General features: G+C 37.5%; 2 protein-coding genes across 2 annotated transcripts; one reads left to right on the top strand and one right to left on the bottom strand.

Moving 5' to 3' along the window:
- Positions 1–271: 271 nt before the first annotated feature.
- On the bottom strand, positions 272–5,381 carry LOC129263843 (uncharacterized). Its single transcript, XM_064097577.1, has 4 exons — positions 5,294–5,381; positions 2,954–3,315; positions 1,411–1,527; positions 272–689 (listed from the first exon to the last, which is right to left on the bottom strand). Exons 2-3 carry the CDS (start codon positions 3,313–3,315, stop codon positions 1,524–1,526), a joined length of 366 nt encoding a protein of 121 aa, XP_063953647.1. The 5' UTR covers positions 5,294–5,381; the 3' UTR covers positions 272–689; positions 1,411–1,523.
- A 9,489-nt stretch (positions 5,382–14,870) lies between these two features.
- Positions 14,871–17,445, top strand: LOC129256151 (uncharacterized). The gene has a single exon (XM_054894422.2). It carries the CDS (start codon positions 14,883–14,885, stop codon positions 16,425–16,427), a length of 1,545 nt encoding a protein of 514 aa, XP_054750397.2. The 5' UTR covers positions 14,871–14,882; the 3' UTR covers positions 16,428–17,445.
- Positions 17,446–23,710: the final 6,265 nt, after the last annotated feature.

Consider the following 23,710-nt stretch of genomic DNA (forward strand, 5'->3'; position numbering starts at 1 on the left):
TTCAGCGGCAATATTTGACGCAGCTCAAGGAGCTGCGGCAAATGACAATTTCTGCGGCAAATTTGACGCAGCTATTTGAGCTGCGTCAAATATTGCTGCAGAAACAGCTTTTTCATCAAAATACCAACAATTTTGAGGGCCTAAGAGCCATATTGGTCAATTTTTTGATGATTTTGATTTGATAAATTGCTTTTTGTCATTCTAAATAGAAAATACATGTATTTTTACTCATTGACAAATAAAAAGTAGATATTTATTGAATCATCATTCATTCTTTTTAAAGTCAAATTTATTTCAATAAATAGATACAGAGGGAACATACATTGTGTTCCTGCAAATTTACACTTTCAAAAAAGCTTTCCTTTATCCTGTAAAAGAATGAACAAATGATGTCTCATTTTGTAAAAGATGTTTCCTCATTGGCTTTTGAGTTTCAATTAAATTCATTTCATAAGTGCTGTTGTTGCTGCTGCTGTTGGTTCTTGCTGAAGTTGTGGTTGCTGTTAATGTTCCCGGAGTGGTTGTTGGACATCTTGATGTTGTTGGGGTTGCCGGTGTGGTTTTTGCACCTCCTGCAGAAATTGTTTATGCTGCTGTTGTTGTTGTTGCTGTTGGCCAATTCTGTCGTTACATCTCCTGTGTGGTTGCTGCTGTTTTTGCTCCTGCTGCTGTTCATGTGATTGAAGTACCTGAAATAGAAATTAATTTATAATGCATATAAGCAAGATACCAAAGTTATTCCTAATTTCATTTTCATTGTTAACCCTTAATAGACTGGGGGGGGGGGGTGGAGGCACCTTTCGATACTTTGCAAGATTTCTCCAAATGGACAAGATCCTCAGGCGCCCCCCGGGATGATCTACCAGAATAGCCTCACCTAGTAAGGTTTATTAACAGGATTTTGTACTCATTACATTCAGTTGATTTTGCATCAACTCAATTCATCAAATGAATGTAAAGGGTCTACCAGTAAAAAATTATTATGTGAGCTTCTTCGGGTAATCTACCTGAGTCCTATTACTCCTTTACTGACAAATTAATAATTAAAAATATGATGAAGTGAATAACTAGCATCTATGTCTTTGCAGTAATTTGACATGTTTGACATCTTAGGTGGTAGTGGTGGGGGTCAATAATTATAGAAAAGCAGAATATTCATGTACCACTTTGGCAAGAGAAAGCAAGTCACATTATCTACCAATGATTGATATTGGTTTGTTGTTTTTGCAGCTGTAAAAGAAATATCATATATCAATTTAACACCTTGAACTTAGAGTTTAATTCTAAAATATGGACTGGATTCTTGACGAAGAGCAAATCAAGAAGACAAAAATCATTCAAATTGTTATCATGTGACATACTTCCTATGCCAAAGTGAATCAGAATTATAATCAAGAGTGTTTAACTTACAGGTGAAATCACATTACTAGGATCTTTGTATGGCTCTCCAAACCCTTCAGTCGTTGATTTTGACATGGCTTTCTGATACTATCTTGTGTCTTTCTGGAAATGTGGACAAAGCCTCACCTGAAGGAATAAATTAAATTGAAATTTTCAAAAAATGTTTGGCACTTTTTTTTCTCACATGTATACATTGCATGTATATCAAAAGAAAATAAGAGGAAACGTCATTTGACTACTAAGTTTTTATCATGGGGGGGGGGGGGGTAAAGGGATCAAGATGGGTTAATATGATGAACAAAAATGTAAACATGCAACAATAGATAATATATAAGGAATCTCTGGTTGAGAAACATCACTTCATATGCTATGCAATTGTTCCTCATAATTTATCTTGCACACACATGTACACGTAGTGAGGATGGGTGAGGGAGAGAGAGCGAGCGTTGTCATCGTACATGCAAAAAGTATTGAATCCATCACTGGTGTATAGATGAGGGGGCAATGCCCCCCCCCCCAATGTTTCATGACCAAGAAAAAAAAAGGGAATGGGGAAAGGGTTAAATAGTCTATTATTTTCTGATTATGTCAAAATCTTTCTAAAAATTTGATTTCTGTATTTAAAAGTTCAACAATTTTGCTCACTCCCTTCGCTCTCTTGCATCTTTGGAGAACTTTTGTTCCATCCGCCATATTTAGCCCTCTCAAAATATTTGGCTCATTACGCCACTGAAATCCATTGTAAGAATTTTATATTTTAATGTAAACCTAATCTAACCCTAATAAGACTGCCAATGTATCTTGGAGGCAGGAAAGATGGGCGGAAGGGGGGTGGGGGCCCTCAAGATCTTGACCGTTAATTGCGCAATTGTGAAAAAATGCAACATGCCTGTCACAGATGAAAAAATTGTATATTTGATCGTTCTAAAATTATTTAAATTTATTTGTAATTAATAAATTTTACTTATTCATGCATGAAATTAGAATTTGGCTGGAAATCTATAAACAAAGCCCTTGAAGTGTTTTTTTTTTGTTCAGACACATAAACGTTAAATGATATCAAATTCCATTCATCTGTATTTTTTTTTTTCTGAAGTATTTCTTTGTTGTTTTATTTTACTTTTTTTTTATATTGTTGACAAAATTTTCTGATCATAAGCAACTTGAAAGTAATTGATTTTAATCAGTAAAAATAAAAATTACTGGTATGATACAATTATGAATTTTGGCTAGAAACAGAATTTGCATTGGATTTGTTCATGAAATCACATTTTAAAGCAATTCTGACATGTACTTACACAACGTTGCGTAATTACAGAACCGGGTACCCATGTGTCACAAATTTTGTCTGAAAACTCATGAATCTTAAAAAAAAGGCATATAATGACGCGGCACCATCTTTCACGTTGTGGATTTATCGCGAATTTTTTTTTAGCCCCCCCACCGCCTTTTTAGGGTTAAATCAGATTGCACATCATGATGGGTTTTACTGATATTCATTCTGCAACCCATATTTCAAAGACTATCCATCATATCTGACATTGATTTTTACCTGTGGCTGCATGTTAGTCTCTGCTTTTCTACAACTGTGGCCAAATATTCTGCAACAAGTTCGTTAGATGGGCCCTTGGCATTTTTCTTATTGTAGGAGACCGGCAAGCCCTGGCTTTGAAGTTCCTGGTCTATCCTTCTCCAGCTGCAATATCTGGTCAGTTGAGGACTTGGGGGCTTTGTGTCAGGAGTGGTCTTGGTAGTGGCGGTGGCAATGGTGATGGCAGTGGCAGAAGCAGACTTGGTGGTGGTGGCATTAGTAGCACTGATGGTGGTGGCAGCAGTGGTGGTGGTGACTGCAATTGCAGCATTGTTGATGGTGGTATACGCCTCATCACGACCAACATTTGCTCCTGCTGCCATCTATTATGTTTTAAGTAGAATAAACATTAAAACATTTGATTATTAACACATCAACTTCAGAACACTAGTGTATTGATAATAAAACTTGTACATATAGCAGTCAAAGCATAAAATGAACTTCCACAGAAGAGTACATGTACCTTCTTCTAATAGAATTTCAGACCACCTTGAGGATGTTATGCTCAAAGCAAGGTTTTTATTTGACAACATTGGTCAAAGAGAAACATGGATTTAAATCTCAGAATACAACTCGTATCATTGGTTGATCAATAGTACTGTACAATACCCCATTCAGATATACGTTGACCAATTATTTCTTGTTGGGTATAGAGAGCATGCTGATTCTATAGCTATCAGTGTTGTGTACCGAGGACGGCCTCGGGACCAGAATTTGCGTCCTCGGCCTCGAAGCCTGATGTCTCGGCCTCTGTCGCTCTGTCTTGATGTCTCGGCTCCGAGGCCTGACAAATGCAGTCATTTCCAGCACATAAATTGTGTCCATCATCAACGCAATGTGAATTTCTAATGGCTTTAATGCACACATTATTATTAGATCTAGATTCCACCCCACCCCCCCCCCCCTCTCTATAGATTATATATACCGGTAATATATATATATTTTGCCTGATTTTTTTATTTATTCTATTTATTTATTTTCAAGTTTTTACATTCATTTATTTTTTTTTCTTGAGGGGGGGTCAATGGTCAATTGAATTCAACAAAAAAAACATGCAAATTTTTTTAGCGGTCTCTGTCTCGGCTGACCCAGCCTAGGATACAACACTAATAGTTATGCATTTAGATATGATTCACACATAGAAGTGTTGTATTGTCTAAATTTTAAAAAAAAATGGTCTATTGAGAGACACATTCCTAACGTCGATGCATAAACTGTAAGCTCAAAAAAGCAAAAGTAGCCCCGGTATCGATCTGCCATTTTGTTTTCAATTTTGAAAGCAGGAGAACGAAAGCGACATAACTTTCGCCTTTTTTGAGCTTACACTTTATGCATCGACGATAGTATTGTGTCTCGATAGATCTTCATCCATGTAATACAGGCAAGTGCATAATTTTCCCCCTTTAATTTGGGGTGATATGGTGACCACAATTCTACCCCATTGATTTGTCTGCCAACTAGCCCAGGAGCTGTCCGTGTAATACACGGACAGCTCCTGGGCTGCAGCCCGTACAGCGGGCCGCAGTTGCCTGGGTTACTCGAAATCTATCACAAGATCAGATTTTGTATAGAGTCTAGATCTAGAAGTACTTAGATCCTCTAAAAAAGGCCCAAATTTTTGCTAACTGACTCACAGCTTTAAAAAAAAAATAACTTTGCCTTTTTTTTAATTACTGTCTGGCCACCAAACTGTTTATACTCGCAAGCCACCCACCCCCCCCCCCCCTGAAAACTATAAGAAAAACAATCCCTCACAGTTACAGAGTACAATATTTGTGACAGTCACCCCCCCCCCCCCCCAATAAAAAAAAAAAAAAAAAAAAAAAAAAAAAAACATGCCAAAGCCGAGGCCAAACATGACCGTGATCACCAATCAACACCCATCAATGCTCCTCGAGATTTGACTGTATTTTTGTCGCCCACAACAACCCAAGGCCAAGCCACAAAAAAATAAAGGCTCACTCTCACACAGCTGTTCACATATCGCACTGAATTAGGTAATTAAAGACTAAAGTCAGAAAGAAAGACAGATGCAACTCAAGTCGCAACGCCGCTCATTCGAGCTCCACCCTACACACATCAACACTACTGCCGTGTACTACGCCGAAGCTCCGGGATAGCGACCACTCGGCATCTCGATGATGCCTCCACGATATCCCCGGGCAAAATGCATGTTTACCTCGTAGAAAACGATGGAAATATGATATGTATTATCAATGTCATTCTTTCGGAAGTGATTTATTTATTACTTTATCAAATGATGTAATAATTGAATAAATACAATAATTAGAAAGTACTTACATCTCCGATTCAAATTTTACTTCAATTCTGTCACCATCAAAATTTTATCGCAGACGACGTGTGTGAAGAAAGAAACCGGCTGTTAGCTGCAAATCAGGCTCGTTCACGAACTATTTTTCATTTATTTATTTTTATTTACGATAACAATATGTTATTGCTTTTATGAAACGGATATTTGCAACTATGACAAGTTGCCATTGCAATAACAAGATTTGTCATAGATATGGGAGATGTTACAGTTGCAAGTCAAAAGTTTTATGAAACGGGCCCCAGGTTTACAGACCTAATAGAGACATTTTAAGGACAGTGCCATTAAACGGATATGTATTTCACTGATCACATAATACGAGCGCGAAGTGCGATATTCAGACCTAAAAAGGGACATTATAAGCACATTTTTGTAATCATGACACGTACGTACCTGTCTCGCTAAACAAACAATGCAAGCGCGAAGCGCGAGATGAAATTTTTGTATATATTGACCCCAAACGGACATTTTAAGGACTATATTTTAGGAATCCATTAAGAGTATACATCTCACCATAGTCATCTAATGCGAGTACCAAGCACTTGCTGATTTTGTTAGAATTACATCTAAACACATGAAGCACTTTTTGTAGACATTGTAATCCTGATAAGCATACACATCTCACTAATCAAATATTACGTGCGCGAAGCGCGAGATGAAAATTTAGGAAATTCAGACCTGAATAGGGACATTTTAAGGCTTGTTTGTAGGAATTCACGAAGACCGTGCGTATTTCACTAACCAAATGATGCGAGCTGAAAGTTTTGTATATATTGACCCCAAACAGGGATATTTTAAGGACTATTTTTTTTAGGAATCTAATAAGAGTACACATATCTCACCATCGCATTCTAATTTGTTAGAATTACATCTAAACACATGAAGCACTTTTTGTAGTCATAATCATGATTATCATACGCATCTCACTGCCGCTAATCAAATATTGTGAGCGTGAAGTGCGAGCTAAAAATTTAGGAAATTCAGACCTGAAGAAGGGCATTCTAAGGCTTGTTTGTAAGAATTCACGAAGACCATGCGTATTTCACTAACCAAAATGATGCGAGCGCGGAGCGCAAGCTGAAAATTTTTGATATTCAGATCAGAAAATTTTTAGGAATTCATGAAGAGCAGACATAATCTCACCAATCCAATTATGCGAGCGTAAGCACAGACAGGAAATGTTTTATATTAAGACCTTAAGTGGGGCAATCACTTTAAGCAGTCATGAAAAAAAGCATATGTCACTTCATAAAACAATAATAATTCAAAGTGCGAGGAAATATATTTGGTGTATATTGACTTGAAAACGGGAGGTTTTAGTACAACAGGATTATATATCTCGTTAAACAGACAATGCGATCACCAGGAACAATGAAGACATAGGCCCTGAGCAAATTATGTTTCATAAACTTATTAAAATATGTATATGTAATATAACATAACATAATTATAATATAATATGATATAACATTATAATGAACAATAATTTCTTCTTTCCCACTACGTTTCTCTCCCTTTCTCCCTCTTTTTCTCCTTTTCTCCGTTTTTTTTTTTTTTTTTTTTTTTTGGGGGGGGGTAGCCGATGGGGGGGGGGGGCACGTGCCCCCATGCCCCCCGAAGTTACGCTACTGATAGGGCCTACCAACATTTCTAATATTCTGAAACTATGAGCATGGTAGGATATCTAACTTTTTTTCTTGAATATAATCATAATTATATGTTTTTTCGATCCCAGTGACAGTAGCCATGGTATAAGTATTACTTTGTCTATGGAAATACCTTGTGATAAAAAAGGTGCAAGTTTTGGTCACTCTCATGTCGGTTGTATTTACCTTGTGGAAATACCTTTAATGTTTTCAGTTAATACAGGTTTATAATTACCCCTGAGCTTCCCAAACTGAGATATTAGCGTATAATGATGATCTTCAATCGAAGGTAATAGAGATGCATCAATTTTTGTTTAAAAGCTTTGATCATAATTCGGGAAACTGAATATAAAAAGTACTTATTACAAAATTGTATTGTGATTGCTTATCATTGCCTCCTTTAGACGGATTCATGAAAAAAAAATCGAGTATCACTCGTGTCAAGATTAATGTAGTTTATTCATAAAAAACACGTGATTAATAATTATCATTTGACAATAATTGTAGGGTCGTATTCATTCGCTGATCGTCATCACCCTTCAATAATTAGTCAATAATCATGATAATATTTCCCAGGGTCCAGTGATATAGCGACTTATCCTGAACCAGGGTCCCGTAACACTCAAGGGTTAGCGATTAATCGTACGCTTGATTTTCATGATTGACCATACATTGTAGTCAATGGAATCAATCGTATAAAATGTTCTACGATGATTGCTAAGCTTGTGTTCCCTGGTCTGGTCCTTCAGAAAATGGACGACATATAATATAAAGCTTATTTCCAGCAACAGGGGAATATACAGAGTTTTTAACCACTTTAGAGAAAGAGGGAGGGGGGAGGGAGAGAGAGAGAGAGAGGGGGCGTATTTTTTTTTCTCAACTGAATGTACCTACTCTCTATTTTCAATAAGAGCTGAATAAATAGATAGTTACATATCAGGTTAAAGGCTTAGTCCATGTAAGTATAGTTAAATGAAATTTAGAAGATCTAACAATCACAATAACAGAAATTCTATTGAAATATATTTCAAGATTTTGCATTATTTCACAAAATGGCGATCTACAGATTGAAATGGATTAATCAATACCCAAAATAAATTACTTTGGCATTCTTTTATGACTAACTGTATGTTGTTTGTCACTTTTAACTAGCACTGAATTACCTTTAATAAAAAATATCTGGCCCATACGAGATTTTACAGGCAAAATTCATGACAAAATTTCGACAGATCACTTTCAAAATTGTTTTTTTTTTGCTCTTTCGCTGCACCTTACTTGGTATGGAGCAATAATTCTTCATTTGACAAGCAAAAAAGAAAAAGAAAAAAGGTCATCACCCAAAAAGTAAGGTCATCTCGTCCAAAATACATGTTTTATTTCGATTTTTAATGATGTATTTCTTTCCATCATAACGGGCCAAAAATAGTAGGGGGACATTTGATATTGTGTCCCCCCTTCTATTTTGGGTAGAGGGACGCGTCCCCCCTGGGATTTCTGCTCATGTCCTCACATGCATCAAAAGAGAATCATAAGGAATTGTTTTTCATTAATTTAAACGGGTCGGATCATACCTTCTGAGTACTGATCGTTCTACATCTATGGGACTCTCATTACTCGCAGATTTTCAGGTAACCTGGCCACTACACCACTTGCCAAAATAATGAATTCCATAATTTTGATGTACTGAGAATAATTTCCGAATGACCTGACCATGACTTGCAATAAGAAACCATTTTTTCCCCTTTCTCTCACCTGTTATGATTGCCAGGGAGCGTTTCATGAAAGGACTTGTCGGACATTTTATCTGACAAGTTTTGTTTTATCCGACAGTTACCATAGTAACTGTGCTTTCCAGCCAATCAGAATCAAGGAAAGTTGTCAGATCTGACAACTTGTCGGACATAAATGTTGATGAAACGCTCCCCCGGTATAGATCTACTAAAGTATATTGGGAGTGCACATTCGACTCTTATTCAGTAGACTCGTTTGACTATTTTTTTTTAAAGAATGAAAGTCACATGAACGGTAAGTGTCATTTCTCCCGAGGGGGCATTCTAAGGTGTCTTTGAAACTATCATGCATCTTGAAAGCAGGGCAAGCGCAACTCGTTTGGAACTGGGCTGAAGATAGTGATTAGCTTTTGGTGAGATTTTTTTAATGCCAATTTAGACAAAATAATTAATAATCATAAAAATTAACTTCATTGTGAAATTATTCTCCTTTTCATATTAAAATGATGCAACAGGTAAAGATGAAGATAAAATTTGTAATATTATTATGTGAGGAGAAGTGATTAATTCTTGATGAAGTCAATGGCGACAATAGTCAAATATGACAAATCGCCACTCAAACCAAAGAAGATAATTTCATCGTTACTAAAGACCCTTTCACCTTTTGACAGTTTGACATATAACATTAATTGAATTTTGATATCAAATATCACTGTTTATTGCCGATATATCATTTTCGAAGGAAATGAAGACATTTTTGATGCTTCAAACCAACAATTTAGATGAGGTGTTATCTAAATATGTCACGAGGAAATCATTTTCTTCATATACCACCTGTGCAGTATCTTTAAATTTCTCTGCTTACTTATTTAACTCTATCGGTGGCCTTTGAGAATTTTGTGAGAAGATGTACCTGGGAAACATGAAGGATTATGGAATTCTCATGAGAACTTCAAATGGCTTGAAATAAGAGCTGTTGATGATTTAAATTTTAGCAACAAGTGAGAGACGCAAAGCACGGGAAATTCGATCTGGAGATAATGCGCAAACAGAGGCATTATGACGTAGGTAATTTCGGAAAACAAATTGACACAGAGGCAACAGTTTAAAGGACTACATCACTTTTTATAGACTTTAAATACGATTTCAATGTTGAGAAGTTGAAAGAAAACACAAATCGAGAAAGAGCGCATCTATATGCACTTTTATACTCATCTGGAAAACCCTGGAAAGCCGCGAGGGGTGGAGTAAACAAAGAAATCTAACAAACTACATTATATACCTTGGAATTCGCCTACTTTAAATATTGTCAACAAGATACTTAACGAGGTTACGAGTCAATTTCTTCGTCACTTTGTATATTAACGAGTTCCGATACATTATATCTTTAATTTTGCAACCTTAAAAATGCATGCACGTAAGCTGGATGATAATGTGCCAAGGATAACGTGTCATAGCAACAACATTCACGAATTGAGACGAGGATAATTCCTATCAAGAATGGATTTGGTCTGCAGGCTATTTTACCATATTCATTATCTCCCATAGGTGTTTTTATGCAATAGTAGTTAGCTATGAGGCTGTTGAGAATGGAATTAGTAGATAACTAACCTTGGCAAAACGATGTGATGTAGAGTCAACGATAGAGGAGCTTGAAACACCTGCATGCACTACTCCAAATAGAGTGATAAAAAAAATTATATAATAAAAAATGATATAAACATTGATTAAAAAAAAGAGAGAAACGATGAAAAATGTCTATACTCTTGAATTTTAATTCTAGTTTCTAGTAAACATTGCTCAAGTTGACTGAATTTGTGTTTATTCTCAATAAAATCTAATCCTAAGATACCATGTAAAATTTGCTCAGCATCAATTGAAAATTATTGGAATTGATAATTTGCCCAAACAATGTTATTCGATTAATATTGATTAAGGTAAACTATCGTATTTCAAATTGATAATTAATCTCATTCACTACATTTTAATTATTTCTGGATTAACTGATTTTATTATTATTTTAGATTACGGTATAAGGAATGTTGGTTGATTATGCAGCCGGGTTAACAGAAAAAATAACATTATAGAAGGGATTACGTACTAGCTTGATAGGAGAAGGCCTAGTTATTTAGAAATATTTCTTTTGTATCAAATCGCTTTGACCTAAATTTCATTTTCTGGAATAGTAATATTGTATCCAACAAGTAATATTGAGAAATTGCGGGACCTTTATATGAATATCTGCCACATACATTTTTTATAATGCCACGACCAACCACCTTTCTGTGGAGATGAGAAATAAAAAGATTAAATGAACATAATATTATAGCATTGCTGTCGATTAGTGTTCGGGGGGGGGGGTGACAAACACAAATATTGTTCTCTGAGAGGGATTTTTTTATTCAGTTGAGGGGGGTGTGGCGTAAAGAATCTATTTTTAAGGGGTCAGAAATGGCTTTAAGGGCAAAGTATAATAAAAGCTCTGAGCGAACGTTGCGAGCCAGCAAATATTTCTATCTTTTTAATACAAGTTTTTGTTTATAGATTTTGGCATATCAAATTTCTTAACTCTTTCTTTTCGTTTTCTTTCATTTCTCCTTATTTCTTGATAATGAAACGTTTGAGGCCGATGACCCACAAACCCCACGTATAGAATGCCAGGGGTTGTCTTTAAGATTGAAGTTTTATGTACATAAATATGATTTGGTACTTCATAAGGAATAGATCAATAATGCGAGCGCCATGCGCGACCTGAAATAGTAAACAATTGACCTGAAAATGAGTCATTTTGAGAAGTCTTGTCGGTTTTCACGGTTGTTTCCCTTTATACACTCATTTAAATTTAAATTATCAATTCTTTAGCAGGTTCTCCACTTATGTTACATCATGAACCTGAATAAAAAAAACTAACAAACAAACAAACTATGAAGTGATATATTCAAAAGGGTGGTAAAATAAATGGGGCACACGCCATGTGCTTGATTGCGGGGAGGGGCAAATTTGAAAACAAAAGAGAAAGAAAATGTCAACAACATAAACATGAACATGCTCCATTCAATCCTGGATTTTTTTCTTTCTCTCTCCATCTGTTTCTAACAATTTACGAATGGAATGGTTCCATTCTATAACAATACACACAAGAAAATTACGAGAAAGAAACAAAATATGTGGTCACCATGCGTGTATCCAATTAATACTACCATCATCATTATAACCATCTTTTATTCCCTCCTTATCATCGTGATCATACTTGTCTTATGAATCATCTTAATGATGCTCGATCGTAAATTATTGGAGGCAGAGGCGTCGATCCTGGGGGGGGGGGGGGGGGGGGGGCAGGGGGGGGCGATCGCCCCACCAATGAAAATATTGGGGGGGGGGCAAACATATCATTTTGCCCCCCCCCCCCATAAATTCCGGATATGCATTAAAAAAAAACAAGATTGTAATGTTCAGCAAGCGAGATTGAGATACACAACTCGTTCTTTATTTAAAATCGTGCTCAAAATGTCCGCTTTTCAGATTGGAATATAAAAATTTTCAGCTCGCATCATTTCTGTAGCAAAAACCCATACTTTTCATGATTAAATTGGTGAATGTAAATGTCCCATTTTCAGTTCTAAGCCTCAAAAGAACTGCTTCAATTTGCAATCATCTTTTCTTGGATATATAGCTTGTTCTTTATCAAAAACGTCCAGTAAACTGTCATTTTTTCAGATCGAAATATCAAAATTTTCAGCTCGCGCTTCGCGCTCGCATCTATTCTCTTTTAGATACAAATCTTAATCATTGGTACCAAAAATGCTTAGAATATCAAGTTTTCAGCTCAGAATATAAAGAAATTTGAGCTCACTCTCGGCACTCGTACTATCTGTGTAGTGAGATACGTGTCTGTGTCTCATGAGTCATACATATATATAGATATATACATAATATGTGTGTGTGTGTGTGTGTGTGTGTATGTATGGGTGTATGCGTGTATATATAATATATATATATATATGTATGTGTGTGTGTGTGTGTGTGTGCGTGTGTGTGTGTGTGGGTGGGTGTTTTGTACGATCGAGCGCCTTTGGAACGTTAATGATTTCGCCCCCCCAATCTGAAAAATGGATCGACGCCCCTGATTGGAGGTGATAACACAGGTCATCCCCGACCTAAAATATTTAGGGGTTCGCTCTGTTCGCCTTGAAATAAAGTTCATGTGTAGCGAATCAAAAAATATCTCAAATGTTCCTTTGCCAATTTTCGCCAATGAATTTACCCCCCCCCCCCCGACATAAGAATCAATATGTCCAGTCTTTCATAATCTTCCAAAATGTCACCTGCATTGGTTCGTTTGACCATGATGACCATCGATCATCATTAGCTTCAAAGAAAGAAAACCCTTGAACGATTTCCTTGTAGTTCGATGCACATCTGCTTGGAATAAGAAAGGAAGAGATGAAATGAAATAATATTGTATTTACAAAATGCGCAAAATGGTCAATGGAAACGGAATAAGTTCATGGTCAATTTTTGTATTCGTACTCTTACCAATCCATCTTTAGCGTTTCATCAACTTCAACACAGACCGATATTTACATTGGTCTAACTACTATCCAGTGATGATATTATAGCATGGTTTATTTTCAAAATTGAAACAAGAAAAGAGTGCTGAAGAGTATGTGTGAGTAGACTTGAACAATTAAGAAAAAGAAAGAGAAAGGGGGAAGGAAAGAGAAACACAGAATTAAAAAAAAGATTGCGCTGGGTTGTGTAATTTGTCATTTTGCCCCCTTGCCTTTGAAAATACCACGCCCCGGCCTGTGAAATCGTGGTAAGTCTACTGTTTGGACCGATAATCAAGTCCCAATCAAGTACCCCTGTAATTTAAGAACCTAATAATTGAATTGTATATCAGTACTCGCCGGAACATGCTTTATGAATTCCTCAATGATGATTTAATTAAAACACAAATAATTCATTCATTGTTCTTTGATCGATCTTGGAATGAGAAGAAGAAAATCCAAAGGCGAGTGTATGAATGTTTACAATCGAATAGAACACGTCCCTAATACGTGACAAGGATCTAATATACATTCATCGCTTCTCCTTATCTTTCACATCACGTGTCTTTGGGATGAGTAGTTTGTCGAGATGATAAATATGGACGGTCTAGTATGTGTATGAACTAACCTGACAGGAACTCGAGAGTCATTTCACAATTCAAGAGTTTGTTTGGCCGAGATGTCGGTGTTGTTTTTAAAATGTTGTTTTTCCAATCTTATACCCACCTCACCATGATTATGGCAGTGGGCCAGTGGCCTATTCTTAACTAACCCACGAACCCACCCTCTTCCACAAACTAACCATTATCTCCTCACATATTCATATATACACCTGAATTGAAGGCTTCTACTATTTCCATCTTGTTTTAAGTTCTATGATTTTATTTTGATTCGATATGTGGACCAGTCGGAAACTGTTCATTTTATATTTGTTTATCCCCACTTTTCCAAGGCATGACAAGGAATAACAAAATAATTCATATTATTTCCTGTGGGTCACTCATGTAAAGCAGATACCATCGAGATGGTCGACGCGTGTTTGTGTGTGTGTGTGGGGGGGGGGTGGGGCAGAGGTGCTCGAGGGAATGTATTGGCCAAGTAAACAATTTAGAAAGGAAAAAATACATATTTAAATCAAAAAATTTAGCTAAAGTGTGATGTGCTCCTTGTGATTAGACGTCTACTTTTATCCATATATAATCCAAGTTTTACGCAAATCATTTTACACAACGTTTTTAAAGTAATTGGTGCTCACTCGAGAATAGTCATAATCATCATTTGCTTAAAAAGGCCTATCCCAATATATAAATTTGGAAAAAGCTTCAGGAAGTAAGAAATGTATCTTTTTTAAGATTATTTCAAAGTGTACACTTTTTAATAAGTACTTTATAAAATTGTAGGGCTGCTCATCATTATCTTGTTGTTGTAATCTATTCCGAGAAAAAAAAGAACGTAATTCTTTGCAAACTATTTATAATGGGATCAGTGGCTTTTACTTACAAAAACCTTTTTGTTCTTTGTAATGTGATTATTTATAAAATCTCATCACCAGTGTCATCATATCATTGAGTTTACGATGTGATGTTCTGTCACCTTGTTTCTTTGTTCTGTTTTACAGGAGTATGGCTTGTTTCAATGCTGTTTGCACTACCACCAGCCATAGGATGGTCAAGATATGAGTTTGTCCCTGACAGAGCGATCTGTACACTCAAGTGGTCGACCAACATTTCTTATACGGTATTCGTCTTCTCTCTTGGGATTTTCTTCCCCTTCATCGTCATATTTGTCTCTTACTTCCGTATCTTCCGAACAGTCCGGGCTAATTTCCGCAGGATGAGGTCCCATCGTGGAAGCGGTAAGGTGTATCCGAGGTCAGAGGGTGGAGCTGGATCATCACGCAGACCTACTGATATTAGCGGTCATATGGGGAGCCGGGGAAGTTTTGCAAGGTCCTCTTGGTCGAATGGAAGTCGACGGAGTAATTTCAACAATGCGGATACACTGAGGAATGAATTTACTACACAGCATCTGCAGTTACCACCAATGCACAGCCGCTTGAGCAGGCATAACAGGGTGAACAAAGTTACCATGAATGGAAGGACTCCAGTTATGCGGACTGTGAGTGATATTTCAAGCGAAATTTGCAGCGATGGTCGCAGTCTGTTTGCATCGAGTCTTGCCCGTCAGTTGTCACTTGATCGTGATGTCTTAGCCATTAGCCCATGTGCATCCGCTAGCACTTTAGATCATCATGAGGATGAAAAAGAACCAGAGAGGGGAAGTATGAAATCGCCAACACTGGAGCCCACTGGACGAATATCTGATTACCTGGTGCAGGACCCAACCTGTAGTACCGGACCAAATACAACAAGTGATTTACAATCTACCGAAGATAGCATCCGCGCATCAAGATTGTATAAAAGGCGTGAGATTAGGGGAGCATCGGGAAAAGTAGCCATCCAGCTCACATCGGTGGAAGGACCCAAAACTGATCCCGTCAATTTTGAGACCAGTCCTGTAGGAGCTTTGAGCATCGCTTTGGCTGAAAGCAGCAGAGGGCAAAATATTCTGCAAGTACAGGCGGCCTTAAATGTTGATCGGTGTAATGGTACGCGCCGTGATCTACGTCCAATACCGGCATCGTCGCAGGAACGACCCAAAACGGCTGGATTTTATGACGTTGATAAAATTAACAATAACAACATCCGCAGATTGTCGGTACGATCCCTACGACATTCATTTCGTCCTTCGTCTGCACGTGGCCGTTCACAGACTCTTACATCACAAAACTCTACAACTGCATCAAATAATGACGAACTAAGAATGACACTAATGGTGTGTGCCGTCTTGATTTCATTCGTTCTATGCTGGGCACCTGTAACTATTGTCAGTTTCATCGCAGTACTAAACGTGAGCATTCCGGCCCCGGTCGATAAGTTTGCAGTGTTTATGATGTTCTTGAGTAGTGCTGTTAACCCAGTGATATACGGGTTGATGAATAGAAAATTTCGGTTAGGTTTCAGTCGTCTGATTTGCGGATGGCGGACTGGCAAGCTGAGTAGCAATGGCTCAAATCGCTCTAAGACACGCTCAAGGAATAAACCCAAGAAAAATGGTGACGGTCTTGCGAGCCAAAACATGGGAAGAGACCCAGAGACGGGAATCACAACGAGGCGATGACGAACTCATTTTTTATTTCATAAAAAGTTTAATTATATGTATACATTATGTGAATATACTGCACAAAACGAATTTTATAATCAGAGGTGGAGGCACACAGTTTGCCAAGTTGCCTTTTTTTCAATTGAAGAAATTAAATGTGCTATGTATTTTGAAGGAATGTGTTATAAAATGTAGTCATACTGTACTCCCTTGAATTATGTGGCCTTTGATGAATTTGTAATCGCTAAATGATGATATCCTATTGTCGTTTATGAAACAAAAGGACTACAAACCAGCAGGGGCGTCGATCCATTTTTCAGATGGGGGGGGGGGCCAAAATCATGAATCAACTTTCCAAAGGCGCTCGATCACACACACACATATGCCTATATAATCATGAGATAGAGACACATATCCCACCAACAAATCAATGCGAGCGCGAAGCGCAAGCTGAAATTTCTTTATATTCTGACCTGAAAGCTTGATATTCTAAGCATTTTTGGTACCAATGATTAAGATGGGTATCTAAAAAAACAATAGATGCGAGTGCGAAGCGCAAGCTGAAAATTTTGATATTTCGATCTGAAAAAAAAAAGAGTTTAATGGACGTTTTTAATAAAGAACAAGATATATATCCAACAGAAGATTATTGCAAATCGAAGTGTGAGTTCTTTTGAGGTTTAGAACTGAAAACGGGACATTCTAATCACCTATTTGATCATGAAAAGTATGGGTTTTGCTACAGAAATGATGCGAGCGCGAGCTGAAATTTTTTTATATTCCAATCTGAAAGGCAGACATTTTGAGCACGATTTTAGACAAAGAACAAGTTGTGTATCTCAATCTCGTTTGCTGATTTCTTTGTAACATTACAATCTTATTTTAGTTTTTGCACATGCGGAATTATTGCTCCCCCCAATATTTTCATTGGTGGGGCGATCGCCTGCCCCCCAGGATCGACGCATTTGCAAACCAGGTCATAACGAGAATCAGTGGCGTAACTACGGGGGGCATGGGGGGGCACGTGCCCCCCCCCCCCCCCAATCGGCTGGCCAAAAAAAAAGGAGAAAAAGAGGGAGAAAGGAAGAGAAACGTAGTGGGGAAAGAAGAAATTATTGTTCACTGAAATGTTATATTATATTATGTTATGTTATATTACATAAGAAGCATTTTTTCTTAATGTTATGAAACATTATTTGCTAAGGGCCTATGTCTTAATTGTTCCTGGTGCTCGCATAGACTGTTTAACAGGATATATGATCCTGTTGTACTAAAACCTCCCGTTTTCAAAACAATATACACCAAATATATTTCCTCGCAATTCGAGTTATTATTGTTTTATGTAGTGACATTTGCTTCTTTTTCATGACTACTTAAAGTGATTGCCCTATTTTAAGGTCTTAATATAAAACATTTCCTGTCCGTGCTAACGTTCGCATGAGTTGATTGGTGAGATGTCTGCTCTTCATAAATTCCTAAAATCTGTCCTTAAAATGTCAATTTTTCTGATCTGAATATCAAAAATTTTCAGCTCGCGCTTCGCACTCGCATCATTTGGTTAGTGAAATACGTTAGGTCTTTGTGAATTCCTACAAACAAGCCTTAGAATGCCCCTCTTCAGGTGTGAATTACACAAAAAAAATCAGCTCGCGCTTCGCGCTCGCAGTATTTGATTAGTGAGATGCGTATGATAATCCTGATTACAATGACTACAAAAAGTGCTTAATGTGTTTAGATGTAATTCTAACAAAATCAGCAAAGGATTGCACTAGCATTAGATGACTATGCTGAGATATTTATACTCTAAATGGATTCCTAAAATATAGTCCTTAAAATGTCCCTGTTTGGGTCAATGTATACAAAAATTTCAGCTCGCGCTTCGCGCTCGCATTGTTTGTTTAGCGAGACAGATCATGATTACAAAAAACTTGCTTATAATGTCCTTTTTTAGGTCTGAATATTAAACATTTTCAGCTCGCGCTTCGCGCTCGCATTATCTAACCAGTGAGATACATATCTGTTTAATGGCACTGCTTGTCCTTAAAATGTCTTTATTAGGACAGTATACCTGGCAACTGAGCGCGCTCCCTAAGTGACTCGAATTTTTTTGCTGGTGCCCCCCCAATGCCGTGACCCACGGTACGCCACTGACGAGAATACATAAAGGTTTGAGGTCTTTAGCTTGCTACTACGATGATAAAGATGGTTTCCTTTTTATTCACCATATTCCTGTTAAATGTACTTTAAAGTTTATTTTCAGTTTTAGAGATTTTCCCCCAAGAGTGAATATCACTAGCCTACTGGAGTAGGAGAAGGAGGGGGGGGGGGGGAGGTGTGACTGGGGGTGCCATGCATACAGTCCCCAAATAAAGTTCGATCATGGTTGATTTATAATTTTATATTAGTTATAATGTGAATTTCATTATTTCTGCCCAAACTCTACTGAAATGAAGTAACACATTTTCAATTGAAAAACTATACACATGTATATCTTTGTAGGTCATTTTACAACATGCACAATATGTGTTTTGTGTTATAGCACTAAGATTATCTGTTCTGACAATGGAGCTTTGATAATGAATATTCATAGATTTGCCCAAGTAGTCGAAAATAGTGTTCTTTTACAGAGGTGCAATCAATCGTGTCCAAGACGGAGCCAACAACTGAAGCGCCCCCTCTTCATAATGGCGGCGCAAAAACAAAGAGAGAAGAAAAAGGGGACAGTATGAAGAAAAGGGAAAATGAAGAAGAAAACGGGGAAAAGGAGATGAGATGGGCAACATATGAACCCACGCTTCGCAATCGCATTATTAGTTAAGTGAGATACAGATGTTCATGATTACAAAAAGTTATATGAATGTAACATTATCAGGTAAAGCACGCGCTTCACCCTAGCATTATTTGATTAGCTCTATCACTACCCTCCCACGATACTGGTCACGTTGCTCCGTGTAAAGATTGACCCCCCAATATTATGGTTTATTAGGCCTATATTCTGATCACTATAACAATTCATTCCTAGATTATAATTATGCCCTAAAATCAGCTATGGTTGTGATTCACGTGTTGTATGGGTTTTGTGATTTTACATGGACATTTATTTTGATCGGGTGTCTGATCCAAAAGAAAACATGGGTGTTCTCTGTGAGTGACATACTATTTACCAAAAATAATTTCTTTAAGTTTGCTTACTAAAACAAAATTCCTATTGCTATCAAATTTGAAGTGCATCTATACAATGAAAAAAAAAACCATCAGAGATGGTTCATTATACAACTGGATTCTATGGGACCTATAGTTGGTGTTATGAGGTTTTGTTGAAATGTGCATGATCAAAGCAGGATTTTGAATAAAAGATATATATTTGATATGTGAAAATCATTTGAATTTTATGTATTTCATTAGGAGGTATTTTACTCGTTTCTACACTTACATTCATTGACTTTTGTGTGAAAAGGGATTGATTGAACTTGAATGAGGATAAATTGAAAAACAAAGATAATCTTTTCAAAATGTGGTCACAGGGGTCACTTCTTATTAAAACTAAAAATTTGACGTGTCCAAATGACACAGATGCCCCGCTTATCGCGATCAGAAATTCATTCAATATGATTGAACTTAATATCGTGCAGAAACCAATATGCATATAATAATGAACAAATTTAGACCTTTGACCTAAAAACTCAACCCTTTCCATAAAACGATAAGCGGGGCATCTGTGTCATTTGGTGTCATCTACCCAGACACCAAACATTTTTAATATCTGGTGAATATTTTTAAAGTTATCATGCGGATACTAACTCGCATATTTAATGAGCTGTGACCTTTGGCCTGCGGACTCTGAATTCGAACTTAGCCTGTATTTTGGTGTCATCTACCTACACACCATTTTTGTCTCACCTGCATAGCAGAGTGAGACTATAGGCGCCGCTTTTCCGACGGCGGCGGCGACGGCGGCGGCGGCGTCAACACCAAATCTTAACCTGAGGTTAAGTTTTTGAAATGACAGCATAACTTAGAAAGTATATGGACCTAGTTCATGAAACTTGGCCATAAGGTTAATCAAGTATTACTGAACATCCTGCCTGAGTTTCATGTCACATTACCAAGGTCAAAGGTCATTTAGGGTCAATGAACTTAGACCATGTTGGGGGAATCAACATCAAAATCTTAACCTAAGGTTAAGTTTTTGAAATGTCATCATAAATTAGAAAATATATGGACCTAGTTCATGAAACTTATACATAAGGTTAATCAAGTATCACTGAACATCCTGCATGAGTTTCACGACACATGACCAAGGTCAAAGGTCATTTAGGGTCAATGAACTTTGGCCGAATTGGGGGTATCTGTTGAATTACCATCATAACTTTGAAAGTTTATGGATCTGATTCATGAAACTTGGACATAATAGTAATCAAGTATTACTGAACATCCTGTGCAAGTTTCAGGTCACATGATCAAGGTCAAAGGTCATTTAGGGTCAATGAACTTTGGCCAAATTGGGGTATTTGTTGAATTACAGCCATAAATTTGAAAGTTTATTGGTCTAATTCATAAAACGTGGAAATACGAGTAACCAAGTATCACTGAACATCTTGTGCGAGTTATAGTAGTTTTCAAAATCAGCACTGCTGCTATATTGAATCGCGTGATGCAGGTGAGACGGCCAGAGGCATTCCACTTGTTCTTTAAATCCATTAGATATTTTTCGAGTTATTGCGCGGAAAGTGGGGAGGGGGGAGGTTCGGACGGACGGACAGGGGCAACGCTTAATGCCCCCTCCGGACTTCGTCTGCGGGGCATAACAAGAAAATGAATAATATTTTTAAGTATAATGTGCGCCCACTAAGCCACGACGCGGTTATAACTCTTACGTTCTTTTAACATGTAAAAATAATGTTTGCTTAAAGCAGCCGATTCTATTTTTTCCAAAAAAAAAAAATTACAATTTCAAAATCTAGCAAGGATGAGAATAAATTGTTTAAATGTGAAAACATGTCTGAAATAATAGAGGGTTTAAGGATTTATGACAGTAAAGGAAAAAAAATTATGTATCACAAATAAATCGCAATAGCCCTTGTAACTTTTGAAAATTGACAATTGATAACCTCAGTCACACTCAATGTTCAGTAACACATTCACACAGAAACTTATTTGATTGAAGGCAACTTACTGTCACAATGTTTTGTGTAAAACACTTTGTTGGATTTTTTAAAAATAGACGATAGTCTTATATTTTGAAGATTTTTGTTGTTGTTTCTTAGACAGTATAAAGTTGATTATTGGGTAGGGATAAAGAACAATGAGGGCAAAACAGAGAAAGAATTTATAGCCAGAGACGAGGGAAAGCGGAGCAGAAAGATTGAATTATCGAGAGAAAAAAGACAAAGAGAAAGAACAAAATAAGGATGAGGGAGAGAAGGTAGGATGAGGGAGGGAAAGAGAGATATGGAAAACAAGCTAATCATTTACAGGCAAAGGGGGTATGGATGAGGGTTAGAAAGAAATTTGGCCTACAGGGCAATAACAAGAAAGAAGATGAAGATGAAGGAGGAGGAGAAGAGAAGAAGAAGGAGATGGAGAGATTGAATGAGATGAAGAAAGAGATGAAGAAGAAGACGAAAAATGAGAAGGAGATGAAGAAGGAGAAATGCTAAATACCACTGCATTACAAGGTAGTGGTATTGCCCTTGGTGTTATTTCATCTTGGCAATTCGCATGTCATTCTTTTACAATTTACTTAATTCTGCATTTGTTTTATTTCAATACGTTGAACACGAGCTGTAGTAAAAATCAATTAGGCCTATCATCCATTTTTTAATTCATGCCATCTGTTCGACAGTTGCGTGTATAGAACTCCCCCCCCCCCTACTTGAAAATCACAAAGGTGGCGGTCAGGTAGCCCCTTGCCCCTCTGTAGCGTCGCCCTGGACATGTATCATAAATAAGATTAAATTTGTTTTAATATAGCCCGGGGTTAGTCTGAAATTGCATAGCGCGGGGCTGTTTTTGCCCCCCCCCCTCCCGATCGTGGATCATGCGATCGCGCCGAAAATTGGCACGCGCGGCCCGAGTGACGTAAATGTCCCGTATTGGATAATTAATTGTACCATAATTATTAAATTCATTTATGATTAATTGATTATGCTAATGAATGCATATTATGGATAATAACTTGGCTCTAAATCCTTAAATATTGCTCCAAGTGGTCAGTACACTTGTAAGGATTCATATCACAGGTATATTTGGAAAGTGGACTGGTATAAAGAATAAAACAGTGTGGGCCGACTACAGAACCCTGCGGAAATAAGGGGGAATGGTTCAGAAAGCGTATCATTGATTACTTGTTGGCACCGACCATGAAGATTATGAGCGGATCCATTCAAGGACAGTTCCAGTGATGGATAATTACTTCTCAAGGCGATTGAGTAGCAGACTATGGTCGATAGTGTCAAAAGCGGCTGTGTAGTCGAGAAGGAATAATGCTACTTCGTCACCCTTGTCTACAGCCTGTAGAAAATCATTGAAAAGTTTAACAAACTCAGTTTCTATCGAGTGATGGTCCCGATAAGGAGACTGAGGCACAGGAAGCACCCCTCAAGATGAACACTGAGCTGTGACAATACAATTCTCTCAAAGATGTTACCCAGGAAATGAAGGTTTGCGATGAGACGGCAGTTATTAAGTGAATTTGGGCGAGTGCAGGCTTCTTGAAGAGAGGAAGGAGTATAGAGATGACTTGAATTTCGGGGAAGAGACCGGAAGACAAAGAAAGGGATGAACAGCTTAGTGATGAGAGGCAGGATATCGTTAAGTAGCCAGGTCGGGACTGGGTCCAATTTGCAGTGCTTTGATGGTATTGATGTGATGAGTTTCCTAACTTCCAGGTCAGAGACAGAACGAAATTCTTAAAATTTGCACTAAGGTGGACCAACTGGAGGAGTGGATGCTGGTGCTGAAGATGAGTCAGAGAAAGCAGATACAACATTCGATATCTTCTTAATAAAGATCTTAGCAAACCTATTGGCAAGTTCAGTCAGATGAGCAATCAGGAAGAATCAGCGAGTGATGTGGTGAGAGTGACTTCACAAGACCGAAGAGCGTCTTGATATCGGCATCGGCGATAAGATTCTTACACGCATCATTAAGATACCCATTTTTTTCTTTTGGAAAAACTTCCAGCCCCCCTGGATATCTAATTGTGCGTCCCTAAAGTAGGTTGACTTAGCCTAGTAGGATTCACACTCGATACGATAAAGTTTCTTGTCTGAAGAAAGTCCCGACTTCATCATACGACG

The sequence above is a fragment of the Lytechinus pictus genome, chromosome 3 (genome assembly GCF_037042905.1).
Source record: "Lytechinus pictus isolate F3 Inbred chromosome 3, Lp3.0, whole genome shotgun sequence".
Lineage (NCBI taxonomy): Eukaryota > Metazoa > Echinodermata > Echinoidea > Temnopleuroida > Toxopneustidae > Lytechinus > Lytechinus pictus.